The sequence below is a fragment of the Argiope bruennichi genome, chromosome 3 (genome assembly GCF_947563725.1).
Source record: "Argiope bruennichi chromosome 3, qqArgBrue1.1, whole genome shotgun sequence".
NCBI classification, from domain to species: Eukaryota; Metazoa; Arthropoda; class Arachnida; order Araneae; family Araneidae; genus Argiope; species Argiope bruennichi.
The window spans coordinates 72,771,960-72,792,813 of record NC_079153.1 but is presented as its reverse complement, the minus strand read 5'-3'; the positions used below and the strand labels follow the sequence as shown (position 1 = coordinate 72,792,813).

Genomic DNA, 20,854 nt, shown 5'->3' with positions numbered 1-20,854 from the left:
ATTATATGCTAATTTAAAAATATATGCTTTTAACCACCAGTTGTTTCACTGAGAATAATGATTATATTTAATTTTTTTTAAATCGTGCATATGCAACTGCATGCCCATGATTCTGCAAAATTATCAGACACTAAAGGCAAGTTATTTTACTTGTCTCTTACATGTACCAGGGTTGCCATTCAAATCTGGTATAAAAATTCCCAATGTTTTCACTGTTTTTTTCCTTGTTTGAACATTTAAGATTCAAGAAAATGGGCAAATAGCACTAATGTACTAGTTATAATGGAATATGGTTTTAAAGAGTGGAAAAGGCAATGAAAAGAAACAACAATTTAATATTATTCTAAATAATAGTGTATTAAAAAAGGGTATAAGTTTACATACAGGGGAAAAAAACTGTCTTTATTCATTATCTAGAATTAAGCCAGACAAAATTTATATAATGGGGGATGGGGATATATTACCTCTCATACCCTTTAATTGTAAGTTACACAAAACTAAGGACTCGTCTGAAATAAAACAAAACATTTTTGTTATCATGATACTAATCGTTTAATGATCACTTAATAAAAAAAAATCATTACAAAGAAAATAACTTTTTTTTATTTATTCATGCCAATTCATGCATTTGGGCATCACCTGCAGAATTTTCAGCCATCAATTTCATGGAAATAATCCTTAACAAATAAGATGACATTTCTGTATGGCTTAATATACATTTTTTTTAGCTGTTTGACTTTCAGTGAACATATGTGAAAATATTTTCGATATATCAATGAATGCATTAAAGGTCAAATAAATTTAATGCCTATAAGAATTCAGATTTAAATTATTGTTCTAGAACTAAAAAAAAGCTCAAAATCTTTTTATTTTTGGAGATAAAATTTAATGTGCCATCTTTTCCTGCATTTCTCTTAGATATTAAATCCAGCATCAATGATAATTCTTTTGAACTGGCACACGGCCTTGTATGTTTTCATCTTTTAGCATGACTAGTAAGTACCTGTTTTTCTACATAATTTAGACTTACTATCTTCTTGCAAAGCAAGCAGTTTGCAACCAATTGATTTTGTGGAATTTCAATTTTTTTCCAATTTTTTATCCTTTCAACTTGTATACAGATTTTGAACAGCTCATTGGTTTAAAAGTATTCACTAATGTACATAATATGAACTCATAGTTTCTCGAATAATAAACAAACTACCCAATAAACTCAAGCATGGTAGACTAAATACACTGCACTGCTTTAGCAAACTGAATGTTGCTAATCCCAACAGAGAAATGTATTCTGTTCTTTCGTATAGTTATAGAAATCTTGTAAATGCCTATTATCTCCAATTCGGGAATCTCATGAAAAAATAACAAATGTCTCACAAATCGGAACTGGAACGATCTATACAGAAAAAAAGAGGAGAGAGAAAAATTGAGTTTTGAATTACACAATCGCAAATACTATTGTTTCGTTTTTAGAAGCTATGACTATAATCTTTTATTCTTGCAATTTTTAGGGATCGACATTTTTTGAATGAGAAAAAAATAACTAAAAAACTTAAAAATACCTGTATTTTTCCCGTTTTTATCAAAATTTTCAAATTTCTCGTGTTTTCCTGATTTTCCCTGTTCTTCCGGTGGCATGGCAACCCTGATGTATCCTCTGTTTATTATGAAAATGAGCCCATGACCATGATTGTCCCATGACATCATGCTACTGTTAAAAATGCAAATATCCAGCTCATGTATCTTCTAAATTTCAGATTTTGTTACTTACTTTTTTTATGTCTCGTAAACTACACTTTCTTCCTTAACTTTAAACGTAGAAGAAAACTATGCAAATAACAATCATGTGAAGAAAATTATGCTTTAAATAATAGAAAAAGCTGTTAGATAGTTGATGGAACAATAAAAAAGGTTTGAACTATAGGGCAATAATATAATAAATTGGATATTCAGTCAAAAAAAAATTTTTTTTTTTTAATTGCACAAATTTACAACTATAAAATTGGCATCATAAAAAAGATAATTTTTTTTAAAAAATTGTGAAACAGTTAAAATTTATTTTTGTATGGTAATATTTTTAGATGACATTTTGCTTAAAATTCGCCTGGAAAGTTTTTTTAATTCTACAGGAAAATTTTAAAAAATATTACTGGATTTTTCCCCCTCCAGCACCAATTTTGTTCCATTTTTACAGTAGCCAAATGCCAACCTTTGTATCTCACATTCAGAGTACAGCAATTGTAAAAGATTTAATGATACCAATTTTGTTCCATTTTTACAGTAGCCAAATGCCAACCTTTGTATCTCACATTCAGAGTACAGCAATTGTAAAAGATTTAATGATGAGAACTTTTTATCTATGTTCCTTTTCATACAATACTACAGAAATATCTCTTTTTTTAGTTTCTTTCATTTCTTACATACATGGCTTTTGTGATTTTCACTAACACCCTACACTAAACAAACAAAAAAATGCATATACTGGTAAGATACATTATTAACCTTACAGAATAGACAAATTGTTGCAATGCCTTCAGTAATATCTTCATGATAGTAATATGCAAGCAATTTGCACATATTAAATTAAATTAATATTTTTGTTTACAGAGGCCAGAATTATTTATACATGCTTCTTAGAATTACAGCACTCTATAAAATTTGTAACTCTATTTAACAGATCAAAATCTGTTTTAGTAAAGTAGCTTGAGAAACAAGATATTTTGTTTTCATTTTAAACTAAATTCTCATTTTTAATTTATATTAAAATCAAAAAAGAATTTTCATCCATGCAGGAATGAAAAATTATTAAAATATGCAATTCCTTAAATGCATTTGATATCGACATAAAATATTTGATCAAAACTGAAAGCAAAACTCACCATCAATAAACTTTCTAATGACATCATATTTTTTTTGTATATCAGCTTCTTTATTAACAAAAGGACCATCATTCTCACTTTCAGAAACTGATGTTTCTGTTTTCTCTTTCTCTGCCCCCTCTTCGACAGATGTATTGTCTTCATTGCTGGCAATGCCTTCACAAATAGTTGTAGACGTTGAATTATTTTCCCTGGGAATAATTTCTTCCCTGAAAGAAATAATATGAAAACATTAAAAATATTTATTTGACAAGCACATGTAAGGTTGCACAATTTCATGAGAATATATATAAACCCCCACTTTTCAAATGCTGTAATGTATAATTTTATCCTTTTATTTAACTTTTTTTAGAATTCTGTAATTGATACAATGAAGTATAAAATAATAATAATGAAATCACATTTACAACTTAAGATAAATTGGAAGTCAGACTTAAAATTTAATAGAAAAATAGTGAAATTATTTTATTATTACTATAAGAATAAAAATTGCCTCAATAAATAAATTAAAGATTTTAAATAATTAAAAAAAGTGTTCAAGTTTCCAAAAATGAGCAAATATTGAAAGAAAGACTACAGCTGAAGTTGCAACTTTTGAACATATACAGTACTAAGTTAATTGCAGGACCTGTAAAAAAAATTAATATTAAGAATACTGGTTCACTTCCAATAAGTATTAAATAAAAGCCACAGTTTCAAATAGCTAATATTTATGTCAAAGAACCTATATTCCTTAAGAGAAAATGGTTCAAATTTAATTGAATTCAACTCTTGAAACAATTAGATTCGAACAATGTACAAAAAAGATGGATTGGTCAAGTCAATCCAGTAGAACTAACCCCGAGAATAATGTGTGGTTTGAACATTTATGGAAGTGTTTAATCAGAACTCAGAATACCTGAAAAGAGTATCAAAGCAATACATCATCTATATTATAGAATAGTGAGAGTTCTGGGAGATTATGAAAAGGTATAAATTCAAAAAGTCTAATATGCATCTATGAAAATGAGGCCTTAAAACCAATTTTCTTTTTCAACATGTAGGCTAATAGTTCTCTTATGTTTCAGTAGTAGCAGATAATAAAAACAGAATTAACTGGCTTTTGAGTTGTATTGCAGAAATCAATCAAGGTAAGATACAAAATTGTATTACAGAAATCAATCAAGGTAAGATATAAAACCTGTATTACAGAAATCAATCAAGGTAAGATACAAAATTGTATTACAGAAATCAATCAAGGTAAGATACAAAATTGTATTACAGAAATCAATCAAGGTAAGATACAAAATTGTATTACAGAAATCAATCAAGGTAAGATACAAAATTGTATTACAGAAATCAATCACGGTAAGACACAAACAACTTATTAGATTATTTTGTCTTGACAAAGTATATACTCATAAAACATAATATCCTTCACAGATTGTCTGAAACCTATGGCATGTAGTGTCTTGAATAATCATTCTAATTAAGCCACCAAAAATTGCTATATTCCTGAGGATAATAAGGAGAGCAAAGAAAAGAAATACTCCTCTCCCTTCCCCCCCCAAAAAAAATTATTAAATCTTTTTATTACTTTAAATTCAGCTTTAATAAATTTATGTTTTGATTATCCTTTAAAATCAAAAAATAGGAACATCTTTCAAAATATATCAATATTTTTTTTAATTATTTTATTTTTATGTTATAAAAACAGCAGTTTGAGATTTCTTCAAATATTTTTATATTATTTGTTTACAAGCATACTATCATAAGTAGATATTTTTAAAAAAATTAGATAGAAACGATTAATTTAAGAATAAATTTTTAAAAACATGCTTTTATGATTCTAAAATTTTAAAAGCTCATTTTTTTATAAATAACTTGCATTGCAAACACTGTTCTCAATCATTTTCATCATTCATCACTGTTCTCAATACATCAATTATTTTACAAGTTTTTAATTAAATATGGTTTTATAAAGTCTAGAGATTCATTATTGATGAATCTTATTGATTAAATCTCAACTTATTTATGAGACTTAAAGAAAGTCTTGTAATAAGTTGAAGAAGGAGGACAGATTTCACCAAAAAAAATCACTAGTTTAGACTTAAAAAGAGTGTAGTTTATAAAAATCTAACAGTGTATTCTTTAATTTATTTTTAAAAAATATGAGAACAGCAAAATACACACAATTAGTTTTTACTTGCATAGTTGAAAATCGTAACATATTTGTCCCACACCTCCTTTATGTAAGGGAGAAACAATGCAAGATTTGAAAAAATTAAAATTAATAAATATTGCATTTTGGTATCCTTTTCATTCAATGATTTCAGGTTTTGGACATGCTAAACAAGGGTTGATTTTGAAATCTTCAATGATGCTGCCAAGTTTTGAACACTTATTTTCTCTTATGGCCATTTCCACTGATTGCAATAGATTATTATTTAAAATATTTTTCCTGATTAGGATGATTTTTTTTCTTCTTTTTCTTCCACATTCATGGTATTCTATATAAAATTAGTAATTCTTTTTAATTTAGAGAGAAAAACTTTAATAAATAACTTTTATAATTAAATTTCATTTTTTTATCATTTAATATTTATTATATTACCTATTACGTTATTATTTTACAATAGAATTCCTCTTAAGTGAAATTAAGTGGTAAACATGATTTTAGGTGTAAAATTTTTTTATGTGAAATGATATAGAATAATTTACAGTATGTTTTCATATTTTATACGATAAATAAATAAATAACAAAAAGTAAGAATAACAATACATGTTCAGAGACACTGGTGCTCTTAAGTAAATTTTTGAAAAAGAGTGGAATTTTATTTTATGCTTTTTGTTTTGGTTAATGGATGTGCAATCTTTTTATTGTTGTACATTATTGCTTTATATTATATTATATGACATAATAATGTATATTAACTTATATATTTTAATAAATTTAAAACCATTAACTTGCTAAAGTACTGTAACAGCCCCAACAACTAATTTCATGAAACATTAAGAAAAATAAAAATTTTTAATTGTTAGCAAATTTAGCTATTTACTAAATGTATTTAAATGTAATCTAGCACACACCATCCCTCTTTAACTGATATTGTCTTGTTCCTCCATCTGCAAAATTTTCTTTTAAAATTCATTTTACATAAAGCATGCAACATTTAAGCTTAATTTAATTGTTAATTTTAATTTGTTGTTTGTAAACTACCTCTTTGAGTTTATTATACATTAATTCTTTTTTTTACAAGTATTAACACTGAAAAAAAATCATTTAAAAATAAGATTTTCATTTACTTCTAAGGCATAAAAGTAAAGTTTTCTGTTTTAAACACAAATATTATTGGTGGAATAATAATTAGGATCAAGTAAGAGTCTATAACTGCTCTTTCTAATGGAAAAATTAGAAATAGATTGTAATATTTTATTTAGAAATAAATGCAACTGTCCCATTTCTCCCAACGCTACCCTATTAGTTGTGTATTCAAATAGTTAAGAGGAATTAACTTCAACTAAAATTAATAAAAACAAATTTTAAATGTTTCTTGACCAGATAGATTGTCACAAGTTAAAATGATAGCAAGATGTAGATTCTACAAAAAAAAACTGAAAACTTTTTAAAAATTTTAACACTGAATATTATTTTGCAGATAATACAAATAGAAAGACATATTTCTAAGACATGTAAACAATTTATAAAAATTTTATTTTCAATTATTGTATGTATTAATTGTTTTAAAAAATAACCCTTTATTACGATTGAAAAATAATTATTACATGTATAATTATTGTTTAAATAAATATTTTTAATAATTTGATTTTATTTAAAAACAATTCATGCAACATAAATAATTTATTTAATCTAGTTTTTGGATAAAAAAAGGAAACCAATGGTCTTTATTTTAATCATTTTGCAGTGGTAATTTTTTATTAAAAAAATATGCAATTTTCATGCATTTTATTTATGATTGTTTCATTATTATGCATTCATTTAATGCATTTCATTTATGTTGTACGTGAAAGGAACAAAATATTCTGGCATTCCAATAGAGATAATCAAAAAAATTTATATATCCAAAATCAATCCCCCCCCCATAAGTAATAATAAAATACATACCCCCCATAAGTAACAAGAAAAATACAAATTGTGCAATAGAAATAGCAAGCAAACAAACCTTAAAAATTAGAAGTTCAGCAAAAACTAACAAAAACACCATTCAGTTTTAAACTGTTAAAAGCCTAAAATTTCAAGTTTTAATATTTTTCCAATATCTTGACAGCAATTGCCATCAATTTTTTTTTTTTTTTTTTTTTGCTAACAACGAAACAGCCAGAATATTTTGCCACAGAGCATTGAACCAGGTTATTTTATCTAGTGAATAAAGCAGTTAAGAAAATTCAAACAGTTTAAAATTGTTCTACTTGGTAATTTCATATTTTGCATACGAAAATATTCAAGTTCCTCAAAATCTTGTCATGATCTCAATAAAATAAAAATAATGAGATTAGCACACTATTATCTGGAAAATAAATCGGTATTTCTTAAATAGCAAATTAGAAAAGACAAGTCAAATTTAATTATCAACACTGAAAGAAAATTGAAGGGGAAGACAATTTTCAAAAAACTAAATGTTAAAATAAAAACAATTCTAATACTTCTACTTACAGAGAAACAACAATATCAAGAAAATGGGATCCATCTGAAAATTGTACCAATGAGTTAACATCTCCTTTTGTTGTTAAAGAATTGAACTAGAAAATACAAAAAATTCAACATATAACATTCATGCAATTTTATTATAAATACTACATAAATATATAATACAATACTAATAAATTACAGACACAGATTCTAATATACATATATGACACAAATAGAAAGTTTATCATTTACGTGTATAATCAAATATGCATTTCATTAGAGTTGGGAAATATGCATTTCACTTAAAGGTACAAATTGATACTAATACAGTCAAATCTTGCTTAAAGAACAAACAAAATATAATGATTCGCTTAGCAAACATTGTTTTTGTATAATGAGAGATGAGGAGGTATCAAGCTATCATAAGGAGGACCATGTCCATTTCTCTTGGTTTATATTCAGAACTTGTTTGCTACTAATTAATTAAAGGTAAAAAAGCCAAAATTCGACAAATATAACACCAAAATGGGCCAACCTATGCGCATGCTTCTAACTTACGAGAAAAAAATGACATCTGTTTATACAAAGTTTACAGGAAAAAAATCTTATTTTTGCCAACAAATCATCAAAAAATTTGCCAAAAAAATGATAGAATGAAACATTTTGCAGAATGAGTGACAAGGAGATATTGCGAGTCACATGCTGGAATAGACAGTATCAGTCTTTATTAAAGCTATATCAGTCTTGTTTGAAGAGAACCATTACATCTACACAGAAGAAGCTCTAGTCAGATAGCACTGCTGAGCAAGTGCCCGCAGTCTTAATCAACGAGACTGTATCTGGTCAAGATTATGGCATTAGAATGGATAGTAACAACATTGATGAGCGAGCTAGTAGAAAAGCAGAGTAACAATTACCGAAAAACTTATGGAGGTACAAACTGTGCCGCAGCAAAAAGAAATGAAGCAGATGCTAAAAGCATGAGAAAATATTGCACCATACGCTGAGGAGCATTCCTCAAATAAAGCTATAGGTAAGCGTGTGACAGCTTCATTTAATAATATCTGTGTCATTTATGATGAATTTTGAAGCATACCAAAAATAAATGTCTTTGGGCAACTCTCTTGTTAAACAACAATGTATTGTAAATAATAAATTACACCTCTATAAATCTGAAGGCCCCCTCCCCCCAGAAAGATTCATTGATCTATTTTATGTACATTCCTATGGAAAAAATTGTTTCACATTATGAGCAAGATTTAGGAAGGAATTATGCTCATTAAGCAAGGTTCTGTTGCATTTGATACAGGCAGTAAACGATTCTTTTTACATCATCAACAAGAAATTAAAACATTATATGTTAATAGATATAAGTTTTAAAGATTGTACTTCAACCTAAATTGCTTATTACCTATAATTCTGATTGTCAATTTTAATTTTGCAATTTGTTTTTTAAAATATTCTTATAACTCAAAAACTTACATAAAACTTGAAAGGCTAATAATAAGAGGTTAATTTTATTTTTTAATTTTAATATGATAATAGTTAAGAAAATGTTTATATTTTTAGTTCAAAAAATATAAATATTAATTTTTCTAAATTGTAGTCTAACAATCGCAGCCATTTTCAGCACTCAATTTTTAATTGCTTTCAATTTACTAATGATAATTTTTTTGCTTGAATTACCTATTTGTTTTAAATAAAATATTAATTAAATAAAAAAATATTACTTAAAACAAAAACAAAAAAACATTTATTCATCAAAAATAAAGTTAATAAATATTGCAAAAAAAAAAAAAAACTTTTGAAATACTTTTATTTTAAATACAGACAAGAAATAATATACATATATATTAATACCGTACACTTCCGAATACCCGGAAGGCGGAAGGGCAGACCAGATAACAAAAAAGCTAGATACACTGAAATTCCATGAACACATTTCTTTAACCACCAGTACTAGAAGACAAAGTTTTTATACCAAAATATTACATAATGCACATTTTCTCACTTTTTATTGAGTACTAAGCAATCCATTTATTTCCATCCATGTAGAATGCGAGCGTGGCGAATAATGAAACATAGAAGCAAAAACGTGTCAAATTAAAATAGTAGGCAAATTAATATAGTAGTACTTGTAGTTTATATATTGCACTGCACATTTCAAGATTTTAGAAAAAAAGTAAGTAAAAGAATATAAATTGCCCTATTTTAATACAAATTCTGTAATGCCCAACTTAAATGCAGGAAACATTAATAAAACGTTAAAATAAATCGTAAGCCTAATTCTTAAGAAAATTGACTCAAACAGATTTTATTTTTCACTGATAAATAGTTACACAGATAAGAAAATGTAACTCTAAAATAAGTTTTTAGTTTTTGAAAAAACACTTAATAGAAGATTGCTTCTCCAAAGCCTTGCTTTCCTCATTTCATTACAAAAAAAAACTAGGCAGGATAGTCGTAAAGTGAATATTCCGGAGTGTACTGTAATTCGAAAACACAACATGTTTATAGTATAACTATTGTGGAATGACAGATTAAAAATGTACAATATTATCAAGGTTCTAAATGACAAAGTATTCCCTTCATACTTTTTTTTAGCTTTCACCCAATCCTAGCCAAGACTAATAGCTGATAATTACTAAGAAAATAATTAAGTATGATTCAATATTGGAATTTCCATTTTTCAGATGCCTTGAATTTTGTAGCGGTTGATGGGTTTTTAAGAAGAAAGGAAATGCTTTGCTGATAGTATAGGAAAAAGCAGATTCTTTAGAATAATAAATGCATAAATATAGCAGTGATGAGGCAGGATAACCATCTACCTTGTATCAATTTTATATTGAAGTATCAGATTGATATAGTCATCTAATTGAAAATTATTGAAACTGAATGTAATTGATAGAAAATTAATGTGGTTAAGGAAATTACAAATCAGTACGAACCGAATCAAAACTGAAGTACTCTTAATCTGTTTAAGTTTTGTGCACCCAGAACACAAATACTAATTGTGTAAAGGTTGATACAGTAATACCCAACCTTAATTTCCTTGCTTCTTAAATAGATCACTAATCTTAAACACTCATTTATATTTAGTAAAATGTATACTAAAATGATATTTAAAAAATGCATATTGTTAAATACATATTTCCAGGAATAGATGAAAAATGAAATTAACACAGTCATATTCAAAATGTTCCAGAACTTTTTAAATACTTACCATAAGTAAATTAATTATAAATTTAGGAATTATAAAACAAGCGAAGTACAAGATAATAAATTGCTACAAAAATTAAGCATCTCTATACATTCATTTGCACATGAGCCTGCATATTTTTTAAGAATAAGATGTTTCCAGTTTTATAATACGTCATTCTTATTAAATTTTTAAAAATAATTTTAAATGTGTATTTTTAAAATTGTATGTTATTTTTGCAACACAACAATTTTAATATTTATTTCTGCAACACTGCAGCAGTATTGTGTTGTGTATTGTAAAAAATTTGTGGTTTTGACAAAAACAAAAATAATTATTACCCAAAAATTAAGTCAACTTTTGCTAAGGTGACAATTTTTTTAAAATCTGAAACCAGGACAGCATGAATTTTGACCAGCCATGCCCAGATTTTATAAATTTTTATCAAAAATTCACCCAACGGCCAACCTGTATACCAAAGTAAATAAAAAACTTTTAGATATCAAAAAATGTTGCGTTTATTTAAACACAAGAAATGTGAAAACTAAAATATGATTTTACAATATAAAAATAAAATATAATAAACATAACATGATAAGCCATACCTAATATAATAACATAATAAAACATAAGGAGTTATTTAATTTAGTTTGTTTTTTTTATATTTTTCAGAAAAATGAATTGCTTTTAACAAATTTTTGTTTTCCTGTATATTTTCATAGAATTCCATACAGGTTGCATTTAAATTATTTTTGACAATCAACAAGGATTTCAAAGTTTCCACTTTTAATTGGGTTTTCTCGCTAGTCCAGATGTTGTTTAATAAAGAAAAATCCCGTTCGGTCGGTGCATTAGTTCCTGGCATACAGAGGCAATACTCTACCAATTTGCCAATATTACTGGACACATCATTTTCTTTAAAGGCTTTAAAAATTTCAATCCACCTATCTCGTGGCGGTCCTGCTCATATGGAATTATGACGATATCACATGGAATTATCAGGGTTGCCAGTTTTAATTTTATTATTTTTATTTTATTACTTTTTTTGTTTTAATGTTTTCTAATCTAAAACCAGTACTTTTCGTGTACTGGTTTTGTTTAATGACTAACCAGGACTTATGTCCTGAAAACCAGTACTGTACTGGTAAAATCAGTATAAATGGTCACCTTAACTTTTGCAAGATAAACATTAAAAATCTGGCTTCTTTTTGAGCATTTCTTCAAATTAACAAATTACCAGTTAATTTCAATAGATACATCATTTCTGAATATGCATTAGAATTAATCGATACATAGCATGACAAAAAAATTTTATATTTGAATTTTATGCAACAGAAATGAAATTCAAAAGGTTGGGATGGAAAGTAAAATTTCCTTCTGTGCTAACTCGCCATATTTATCAACCTGTTCACCGAGACAACATGAAACTAAATAAACGTGCATGCTTTATTGGCAATGACTAAACATCTGACACTTCGTCAGGAGCACCAACTATAAAATTCTATAAATAGTCTGAGCTTCTGCTCTGTTCAGTAAATGAAGGACATACTGTTAGTAAAGTTTGGAAAGATACATCAATAAAGCCTTCAAAACAAACATTTTTAATCTAGCCTTTCTCAGGATTGACATCTCCCTCAGGAAAACGGATAATAATTTCACATATTGGTAGTGAAACTGATTTCATGGATGAAAGGCTAGACATATTCGAATCCAATAAAAGTAAAGATTACTATGAAGATATGAATTCCGAAATGTTTGAAAAGAGATTTGTTGATATTTTAGTTTGACTTGAAGATAACTGTGTAATTGTAATGGACAATGCTTCTTACCATTCCAGAAAAGCTGAGAAAATACCGAAAATTTCATGGAAAAAAACAACAAATTTTCAATTGGCTTTAACAAAAAAAAATAAATAAATAACGCCCTTGAGGATGAAATATTAAAAGCGGAAGTGTTGCAATTAGTAAAACAAAATAAAAGTACATATGAAAAATAGGTACTTTTCCGTTAGCCAGGCGCAAATTTTGCCAATTGTGAATTTGGCGGAATTCTACACTATTTTGCGATTTTTCGCTTGCATCCGGAAAGTACAGAAAAATATTTAGTTGATGAATTGGCAAAAACACAAAATAAAACTGTGATAATAAAATTGTGATTACCTCCCTACCATTGTGCTCTTAATCCTATCGAAATGATTTGGCACAAGTTTAGAACTTCATTGCGAAAAAAAAATCATTTACAATGTCTGGGATAAAAAATTTGTGCATTCAAAGTATCAGCAGAATTGGCATTCAAGAATGGAAAAAAATGCATCGAAAATGTAACCAATGTAGTGGGGATTTAGACGATGCTATAGAAAACATGGTAAATTCTGTTATAATTAATCCCCACTCAAATTCTTCATCATCTTCTTCTGAAAGTGATTTCCGAGTTAAGTGCTTTAAAATTTATCCCACATTTTGCACAATTATTTATCTCTTTGGCAACTTACTTTCATTCTCTCGACTTGGAAAAATAGACTATAGAATACTTTTAAATGCAACCTTTTAAAGTTAAGAGTTAAAGTATTTAAGGCTGGCAACCATCATAAGATTGGCAAACTGCTAGAAATTGTAGATAGAACAAAGCCGTGTTCTAATCTAGTTTCTTACATCAAATTTTTTTAATAAAAAAGAATAGCAGCATTTAAAAATGGTCAGACTAAAAAAAATTATCTTAATGCTTCTTACTTCTAATGTTTAGAAAAAATTTTTTTCAAAATTTTAATAAAAACATGCTTTTTAACATATATGCAATACAATAAAATTTTCTTACTTTAATTTTTGTAAAATTATAGAAAATGTGATTATATATTTTATGAAAAAAAGAAGCTAATTTCAGAATTTCCATTTTTTATAAATAACTAAAATAAATTCATGAAGCCAAAAAAACACCAGCTTTAATGCTACAAATAAAATGTAAAGAAAAATGAACTGTTAATGTATTATTTTCAAATAGCAAATTTTTATATTAAATCAAAATAATATTTCTCATTACTTTAAATTTTAACAATACTTATGAAGTGAAGAATCTTATTTAGTGAATTGCTTTAAAATTTTGAATTTTAAATTGGAGCATTTTTTTAAAATCAAAACCTTAACTTGTTTAATATGACTCAAATAATTCATTGAAGATAGGAGATTAAATAATTTTGAATTTCATCTCAATAAAAATCTTTGTTACAAATTATGTCCAAGACTAATATCCCAAAAATAACAAAAACTACAAAAAAAACATTTATTTAAAAGAAACTGGAATTCCAACAACCTTTTTAACAGTTAAAACAGAATAAAAATAATTTTTATTTGACAATAAGCTTTGATGTTAAGGCGAAAATACATTTAAATCCTGTTTTTATTTTTTAAATTAAACTCCAAACTAAAATTTCAAAAAACCCATTCTTAGTAGGTTTTCTTACACTCTAGAAGCAATTTTTTTTCCCCAAAATTTATGTTCCTCATGTTCATCTAAACTTTACTGATTTGTGCTGTGTGCTGCTCTGTCAATCAGGACAAACCTCTAAATGTATAGAGAAATTTCAATTGGGACACAAAAAAAAATCTGTAAGAAGTCGAAAAAGCAAAAATCGTTGAAAAATTATAGAATCCGAACCTTAAAGAATAAAAGTTGTGAAAGTTTGTTTGTTTTTTCCCTTGCAAATTCTTTTTTGAAACTTTAAGTATCAGATCTTGCAGATTTCTTATATGTATAAACAATAAAATTTGTCGAAAATGATCCAACAAATAATTTTTAAATGGATGGCGACATTTAAAAAAAGAACATGAAGGAAATCATGATGACTGAAAACTCATTGTTTCAAGCAAACACAACAAATACAATAGAATATGTATTTTGTAATATGCCTTCAAGATAACCTTCTCATTATTTCAATAAAAGCAAAGCAGATTGTTGAAGAGGGAGTAGGAAAAAAAAATCTTTTCCAAAAACTAAGATTTTTTTTAAAAACTAAGCACTCTTTAAAAATTTTTAAATTAAAGCACTTTTCATGATGCTACACACCTTGAAGTATCATAAAACCAAGAAACCAGCACATGTTTATTTCATCCAGTTCAAATGTGTACAGCACATGCATGTAATCAATGGCTGTAGAAATTCAAAACTTTCTAAATAAATGTAATAATTGAAGCCAAAAATTTTTGCTACCATTAGTCTAGGCATACCAGTTAAGTCGAGAAACGTGATTAGTCGTTAATAAAACTGGCGTTTTTCAGTTTAAAAAAACACGGGCAGGATTGCCGGAACGATGTGCCAAATGAAAAAAGTCGGCAATGGGGATCGACACTGATTCTGTAACCTCTCTAATATGAGAGAAATCGTATGTTTATTCATCTTAAATAATTTATACAACAAGACAGACCCCCATATCCAAACACCGTTCCATTTAAAAATATTTAAATCAACAGATAATTATAAAACAAAATATTTGTTTCAAAAAAAAAAAGTTAAAATAAATTTTAAAAAAATTAGTATTGGAAAAACAAAAATGACGTAATGTAAGAAAAGTATTACATATATTAAAAGAGAAAGTAATATATTTGAATAGTAATATATATTTTTAAATGTGAATAAAGAACAAGATATCCAAGAGAAAATAAAATATGACAGAATGCCGGTTCAATTTCAGTTCCGCTTTGACAATAAGAATAAAAATGAAAGGAAACGTTTTAAAGAAGTCAGAAATTAATATTCGAACATTTTCAATATTTTTAAGCATACGATTTAACAATAAAAATATAAAAAAGGTTAAAATTAAAAATACCAAATGTAGCAATTAAAATAAGTGTTGAAATCAAGATTCTTACCCATTGCAAAATTGCCTGACTTTTCTTGTTATTAAGCATGGTAAAATTATAGATGAATGCCCTATATTTCTAAAATTTAATAATTCGCGAACTTATAAGTTCCCTCCGCAATAAAATCTCAATCCATTAAGATTTGTTCACATCAAACAATGGAGAAAACCGTTGTTTCTGTTTTCTCTGTCAGATTTATTTCAGAAAATGATGCCAGATGAAATTATCCAAATAATGCCAAACTACATAAAGGAAAAGGAAAGAAAGTTCATGACGATTGGTCGTTTCAATGTGTCGGTGAAAATGTAGTTAGAGATTCTGTCCTCGTTCTGTCTCTCTGTTAGAGATTCTGTTAAATAACGTGTGATTGACTTAATTGTTTTATTTCAGCTTACTTTTTAATTTTGATTTTTTTAAAATCTACTTATTTAATTTATTTATTGGAGTAAAATATTTTCTGAAAAAACTGAATGAAAAAAAAATTTCATTTCTTTAAAATTTTCGCTTTAGCTCTATTTTCTGCCAATAGATAGTGCCAGCAGAATGAATAGAAAGAATACCATTAGAAGGTCATGTCACAGGCAATTAGAAATAACCCTTATGGGATTAAGCATTATCAAGTCATCGTTCTGCAGCGGCCAAATAGGCGATAAATGACTGTTTGTTTCGCCAGCTGGCGAAAAGTATCACTCATATCTATGGAGATGAACTTTGCTCTCCGTCGAAAACCAGTGACTCACTTCCTGGCTTCGCCGGCTTGCTCTGAACTTCTGCCTCGTGCTGGTCGATGGATATATGGCCAATGTATCATGATTTCTATTTGTTTATTTAATTTGTAATTAAAATTTATCATTGTTATCCTACATGACTGGCAGTTTTCATTAATTAGAAATGTTTTAATACTTTAATTTAAAGTAAATTTGGCAATGCGTGTTAAGCCACGCACCAAAGTTCCATTAAGCGGAGCGGTGAATTCACACTTACGAGTATTTTCTTGTGAAAACTTCAATTTCAGTGATATATCATTCAATGATACTGTAATTCGAAGAATAACCGGTTCGTTCACTTTTCAACCATTCATAGATTTCTGCTTTTCTCTTTATGGTGTAGTGAAAGCTTATAAGCCAGTTAACGGCTACGCTACACGAGCAGTTGCTTTTGTATTGTGATTATGTTACTGGGCTGTGAACCAGAAGGTCCCAGGTTCTATCCTCGCTCATTTCAATTCGTCACACTGGTGGTCCGGACGTAATAACAGCTAATAAATGCATCTCCTCTCAACAGCAAATCGTTCGTTTCACCTCCACTCACTGGAAGGAGAGTCTGTAATGAAAGCTTATAAGCCAGTTAACAGCTACGCTACACGAGCAATTGCTTTTATATTGTGGGCATGTTACTCGGCTGCGAACCAAAAGTTCCCAAGTTCTATCCTCGCTCAATTAAATCCTCTACAATAGTTTCAATTAAGGGGATGGGGCATTCCCTGAGGACGCGAGAGAATAATGTTTTGTGTTTCTGGCATTTCTTTTCCTCGCCCGGGAGGGTCGGGGATCAGCCGAGTAAGAATCTTTAGTTGAATGGATTATTCTAAGCATAACTAATTTTATATTCCTTTTATAGAATATTTGTAATCTTAAAAAATTATATATTTTTTTAAATCTAAAGTGTCTGTTTTAAGTCGAATTTTTAAGGATAGATGACATAATATATTTATGCATTGCTCTGAATGCGATTCTTTTAAAATAGAATTCCCTACATTGTTTAATATTTGCTACATTGTTTACTACTTTTAAGCGTCCCAAATTGGGCAAAGATATTGCTTTCCTCTTCTGCAGATTTTCCTCCCAGTACGAATGCTAAAATATTCCCAGCCACCCAAAAGCAGTCTCAGGGCACAGGTTTCTTATCGCGTGGAATTTTCACTTTGCGAAAAAAATAAATCCCCCCCCTTTCTTTTTTCAATTTCTGAGAAAAATTGAAATTGTCTTGTAGTTTTAAAACGCAGAAAATCTATTTGGGAATTGATAATCGTTTTTCAATTGTTTCATATAACACTCAGTGGCGGATTTTAACAATATGAAGCGACAGACGCTGAAATATTTTGTGGCCCGTTTCCTTAGTAAACACTATCACAAAAAAAGTAACATGAATTAAATTTATTTGAGTTTTTAACTTTATCTTCATGTTTATTTTCTAATATCGCTATATAATTTGTAAGGAATTTCTATATGTTCGTTAATGCATCTTTAACTTTTATTTATCCTCATTTGTACAAATAATATACTCTTTATCAATAGAATTTTAATACTATGTGTTTTTTTAAATGGCTCTACACCACAATTATTCTATAAATGCATCAATAGAAGTAACAGTCGTGGAGCTCCCTATCGATTTTTAGTTTAGTTTTCGATAATAGTTTATATCAAGGAAGCAGTTCAATTTTTATACAATTTCAAGATTCTTTGGTCAAACCTTGGTATGCACGTTGCAGCATACGAATAGGAAGGCAGAAAGTAGGAAAGAGAGGCCATGAGAAAGTATTCTGAACTTATGAGGTTTTAAAAAAGAATTTGCTGATGCAGTGTTTTGATTGCATGGAAAAAATAAAACTCTTTAAAAAAATTGTCATCCTTTTACCCCATAAAATTGCGCACCTAGTGAAGGTTGTGAATGCCACAAATTCTCTGATTTTTATTTTCAGACATTCGCACACGAAATTTTGTGCTTCGTAGTATAATGAAGAAAATCAAATACGTATTGGGAATGCCTTTTTTTCAACCGATTGATATTAAAATTGAATACAGAACTACAGTTTCAATATCAAGGTCACATATCAAATTTCATTTATCTAAGTCCTGTCTTTTAAGTTATCGCATTTACATGATGCAAAAATATAGACCAACAGATGGTCCACCCTTTGACGAATTTTATTCAAAATTCGATAAGTATCTACTCTTTAGATGTCAATTTAGATTTGTGTACTAAATTTTATTCATGCATCTATTTAAGTTTTATAGTTGTCGTGTTTACTTATACTCGGACAACCAGCAGACATCATGCCAATGGATTTCGTTCAAAATTTGATAGAAATCTACATATTTGGTGCAAACACAGAATAGATTCCATCTGGGAAAGCTCAAGATGCTGTTGAGCTATTTTGTTCTCAGACATATAGACAGACATAATTCTCAAACTTCTTTACGGGCGCATGGAATTCTGAAATGTTGAAATTTATCAAAATCTCGAGTTCGAATTTTTGACGATGACAGTACTTTCTCTTTGTATAGCTCGTAAAACGAGTAAATAAAAATGGGCTTAAGTTCATAAATTACTGAATTTTTAATGAATTACAAAATAATTTATTACAAAAAAAAGTAAAATTAAGAGAAAATATTATATATTTTTTTCTAAACTCAAAGCTGAAATAAACATTTTCATCTATCTATACCCAAAGATTAAATGACATCTATACTTATAATAAAGCTCAATGTGTGTGTGTGTGTTGGCACTCTACAGGCCAGACCGTTTGACTTACAGCTACCAAATTTGGTACATGTATACCTTGGAGGTCGGAAATGTGCACCTGGGGTTCCCTTTTTTGAATTTTTAATTAGAAGTTTAACTATTAATTAAAAACTAACTTTCCCGCCAAAAAAAAATCTTCATTTCTTTGCCCACAGCCAAATGAGTAAGGCTTCAGTATTTTTTCCCAACAGTAATGAGGCTAGGGTTAACATTTTTCGGCCGATTATTTCAAATGATTCTGTTTATTTTCTTAATGTTTGATGCATTTAAAATTAAAAATTGTTAATTAATCGATCTTTCAGATTCATTCTGAAGTACTTTTGAATTAAAATAAAACAGAAAAAGGGAAATAAAAAATTTCTAATCTGCATAGCGTTACCCCAACTGGCGTAGAGAAATTCACGCATTTGCGTTACCATAACTGGCGTTGAAAATTCACGCATGCGCATTGTGTTCTGATTGTTGACAAAGGATACGGACGTTTTGAAGGCTTAACCTGTTTTCGACTGATTATTTTAAACGATTCTGTTTATTTTTTTAGAGTTTCATGCATTTAAAACTAAACATTGTTAATTAATTGATCTGTTCATGATGAATCTGAGAAAATTTTGTAGAAAACGTCTTGAAATATTTCATAAATTAAGAAAGATATTCTTTAGTGCCCATAAGGTTTAGTTTAAATACTCAGCGACTCTGTTTTCAGTACTCATATTTTTAAAAAAATGCTTCGTTTCAGTAAAAAATTTCCTTATATTAATTGCAATTTAACTATTTCCACTTTAATTTAAAGCATAAATTCTACGGGGGCTAAAAGAAAATTAGAAAGATACACATTACGTTATGGTTGAAGGCCTTTATAATATTATGAATGAATTATATGACTATCAAAATTTGTAGCTTTAAAATATTTTGATGAAAAAGCTATTAAAATAGGAGTTACATAAAATATTTAATTATTAAAATTTTAACAAGCATTAAGATTGGTGAACCGGCTGGTCACCAAAGGCGGCTAGTATTCTATATTCTAGGATATTTTCTGATAAAGAAACTAAATCTGAATAAATATTTTTGAAATAAAATAATAGAAATATCCAAAACAAATGTTAAATAAAATAAAATAAAATTTAGAAAAAGATACAAACGCACATATCGAGTTGCATTAAATGTATACATTTGATATGGTAATAAAAGAAATTTTAAAAAATCGACAATAAAATTTTACAAACATAAAAAAAAACACATTGAAAGGCATCAAAATATTAAAATATCAAGTTCTTGCTTTTAAATGAGAAAAATTTTGTCTAATTTTTTATAACATTACTTTTTAATAAATAAGCGAGATAATTGACTCGCACTATTCCGCAAATAGTTGTTGACTGTTTTAGAACAAAAATCTCTGTCAACTGAGGAGAGGGAAATAATTCCCTCAATTCTGACAACTCCGATTCTAGTGAAAAGGAAAAATCGCACTGTAGCATCCGAATTCAAGGACTAATATAAATCCTTATTATTCAAAAATAATCCTTTTCAATGGATAAACGAAAGACTGATAAGTATTCTTTTTTCATGTTTTTAGCTTAAAAAATGCCAGCCGCCTTCGACTACAAACTGTTAGTGCACCTTATTAATAATACTAATTTAACCATATCAGCTAACTTTGGTCAATTGCATTTTACCACAATAAATGAAATAAACATTTTAAAACATTCTTGCACAATAAACATACAGCTGAGTAGCTATGCTAACAAAGTGACGAAATTAATTGGGAAAT

General features: G+C 28.0%; 1 protein-coding gene across 2 annotated transcripts in view; it reads right to left on the bottom strand.

Moving 5' to 3' along the window:
* The window catches only part of LOC129963389 (uncharacterized), an 83,483-nt gene extending 67,705 nt beyond the window's left edge, over positions 1-15,778 (bottom strand). For both annotated transcript variants that reach the window (XM_056077728.1, XM_056077729.1), the window contains exons 1-3: positions 15,568-15,778; positions 7,531-7,616; positions 2,877-3,085 (exon numbers count right to left, since the gene is read on the bottom strand). In XM_056077728.1, coding sequence (XP_055933703.1) covers positions 2,877-3,085; positions 7,531-7,616; positions 15,568-15,606 — 334 coding nt within the window. In that variant the 5' untranslated portion in view covers positions 15,607-15,778. The remainder of the gene's footprint in view (positions 1-2,876; positions 3,086-7,530; positions 7,617-15,567) is intronic.
* Between the last annotated feature and the right edge of the window lie 5,076 nt (positions 15,779-20,854).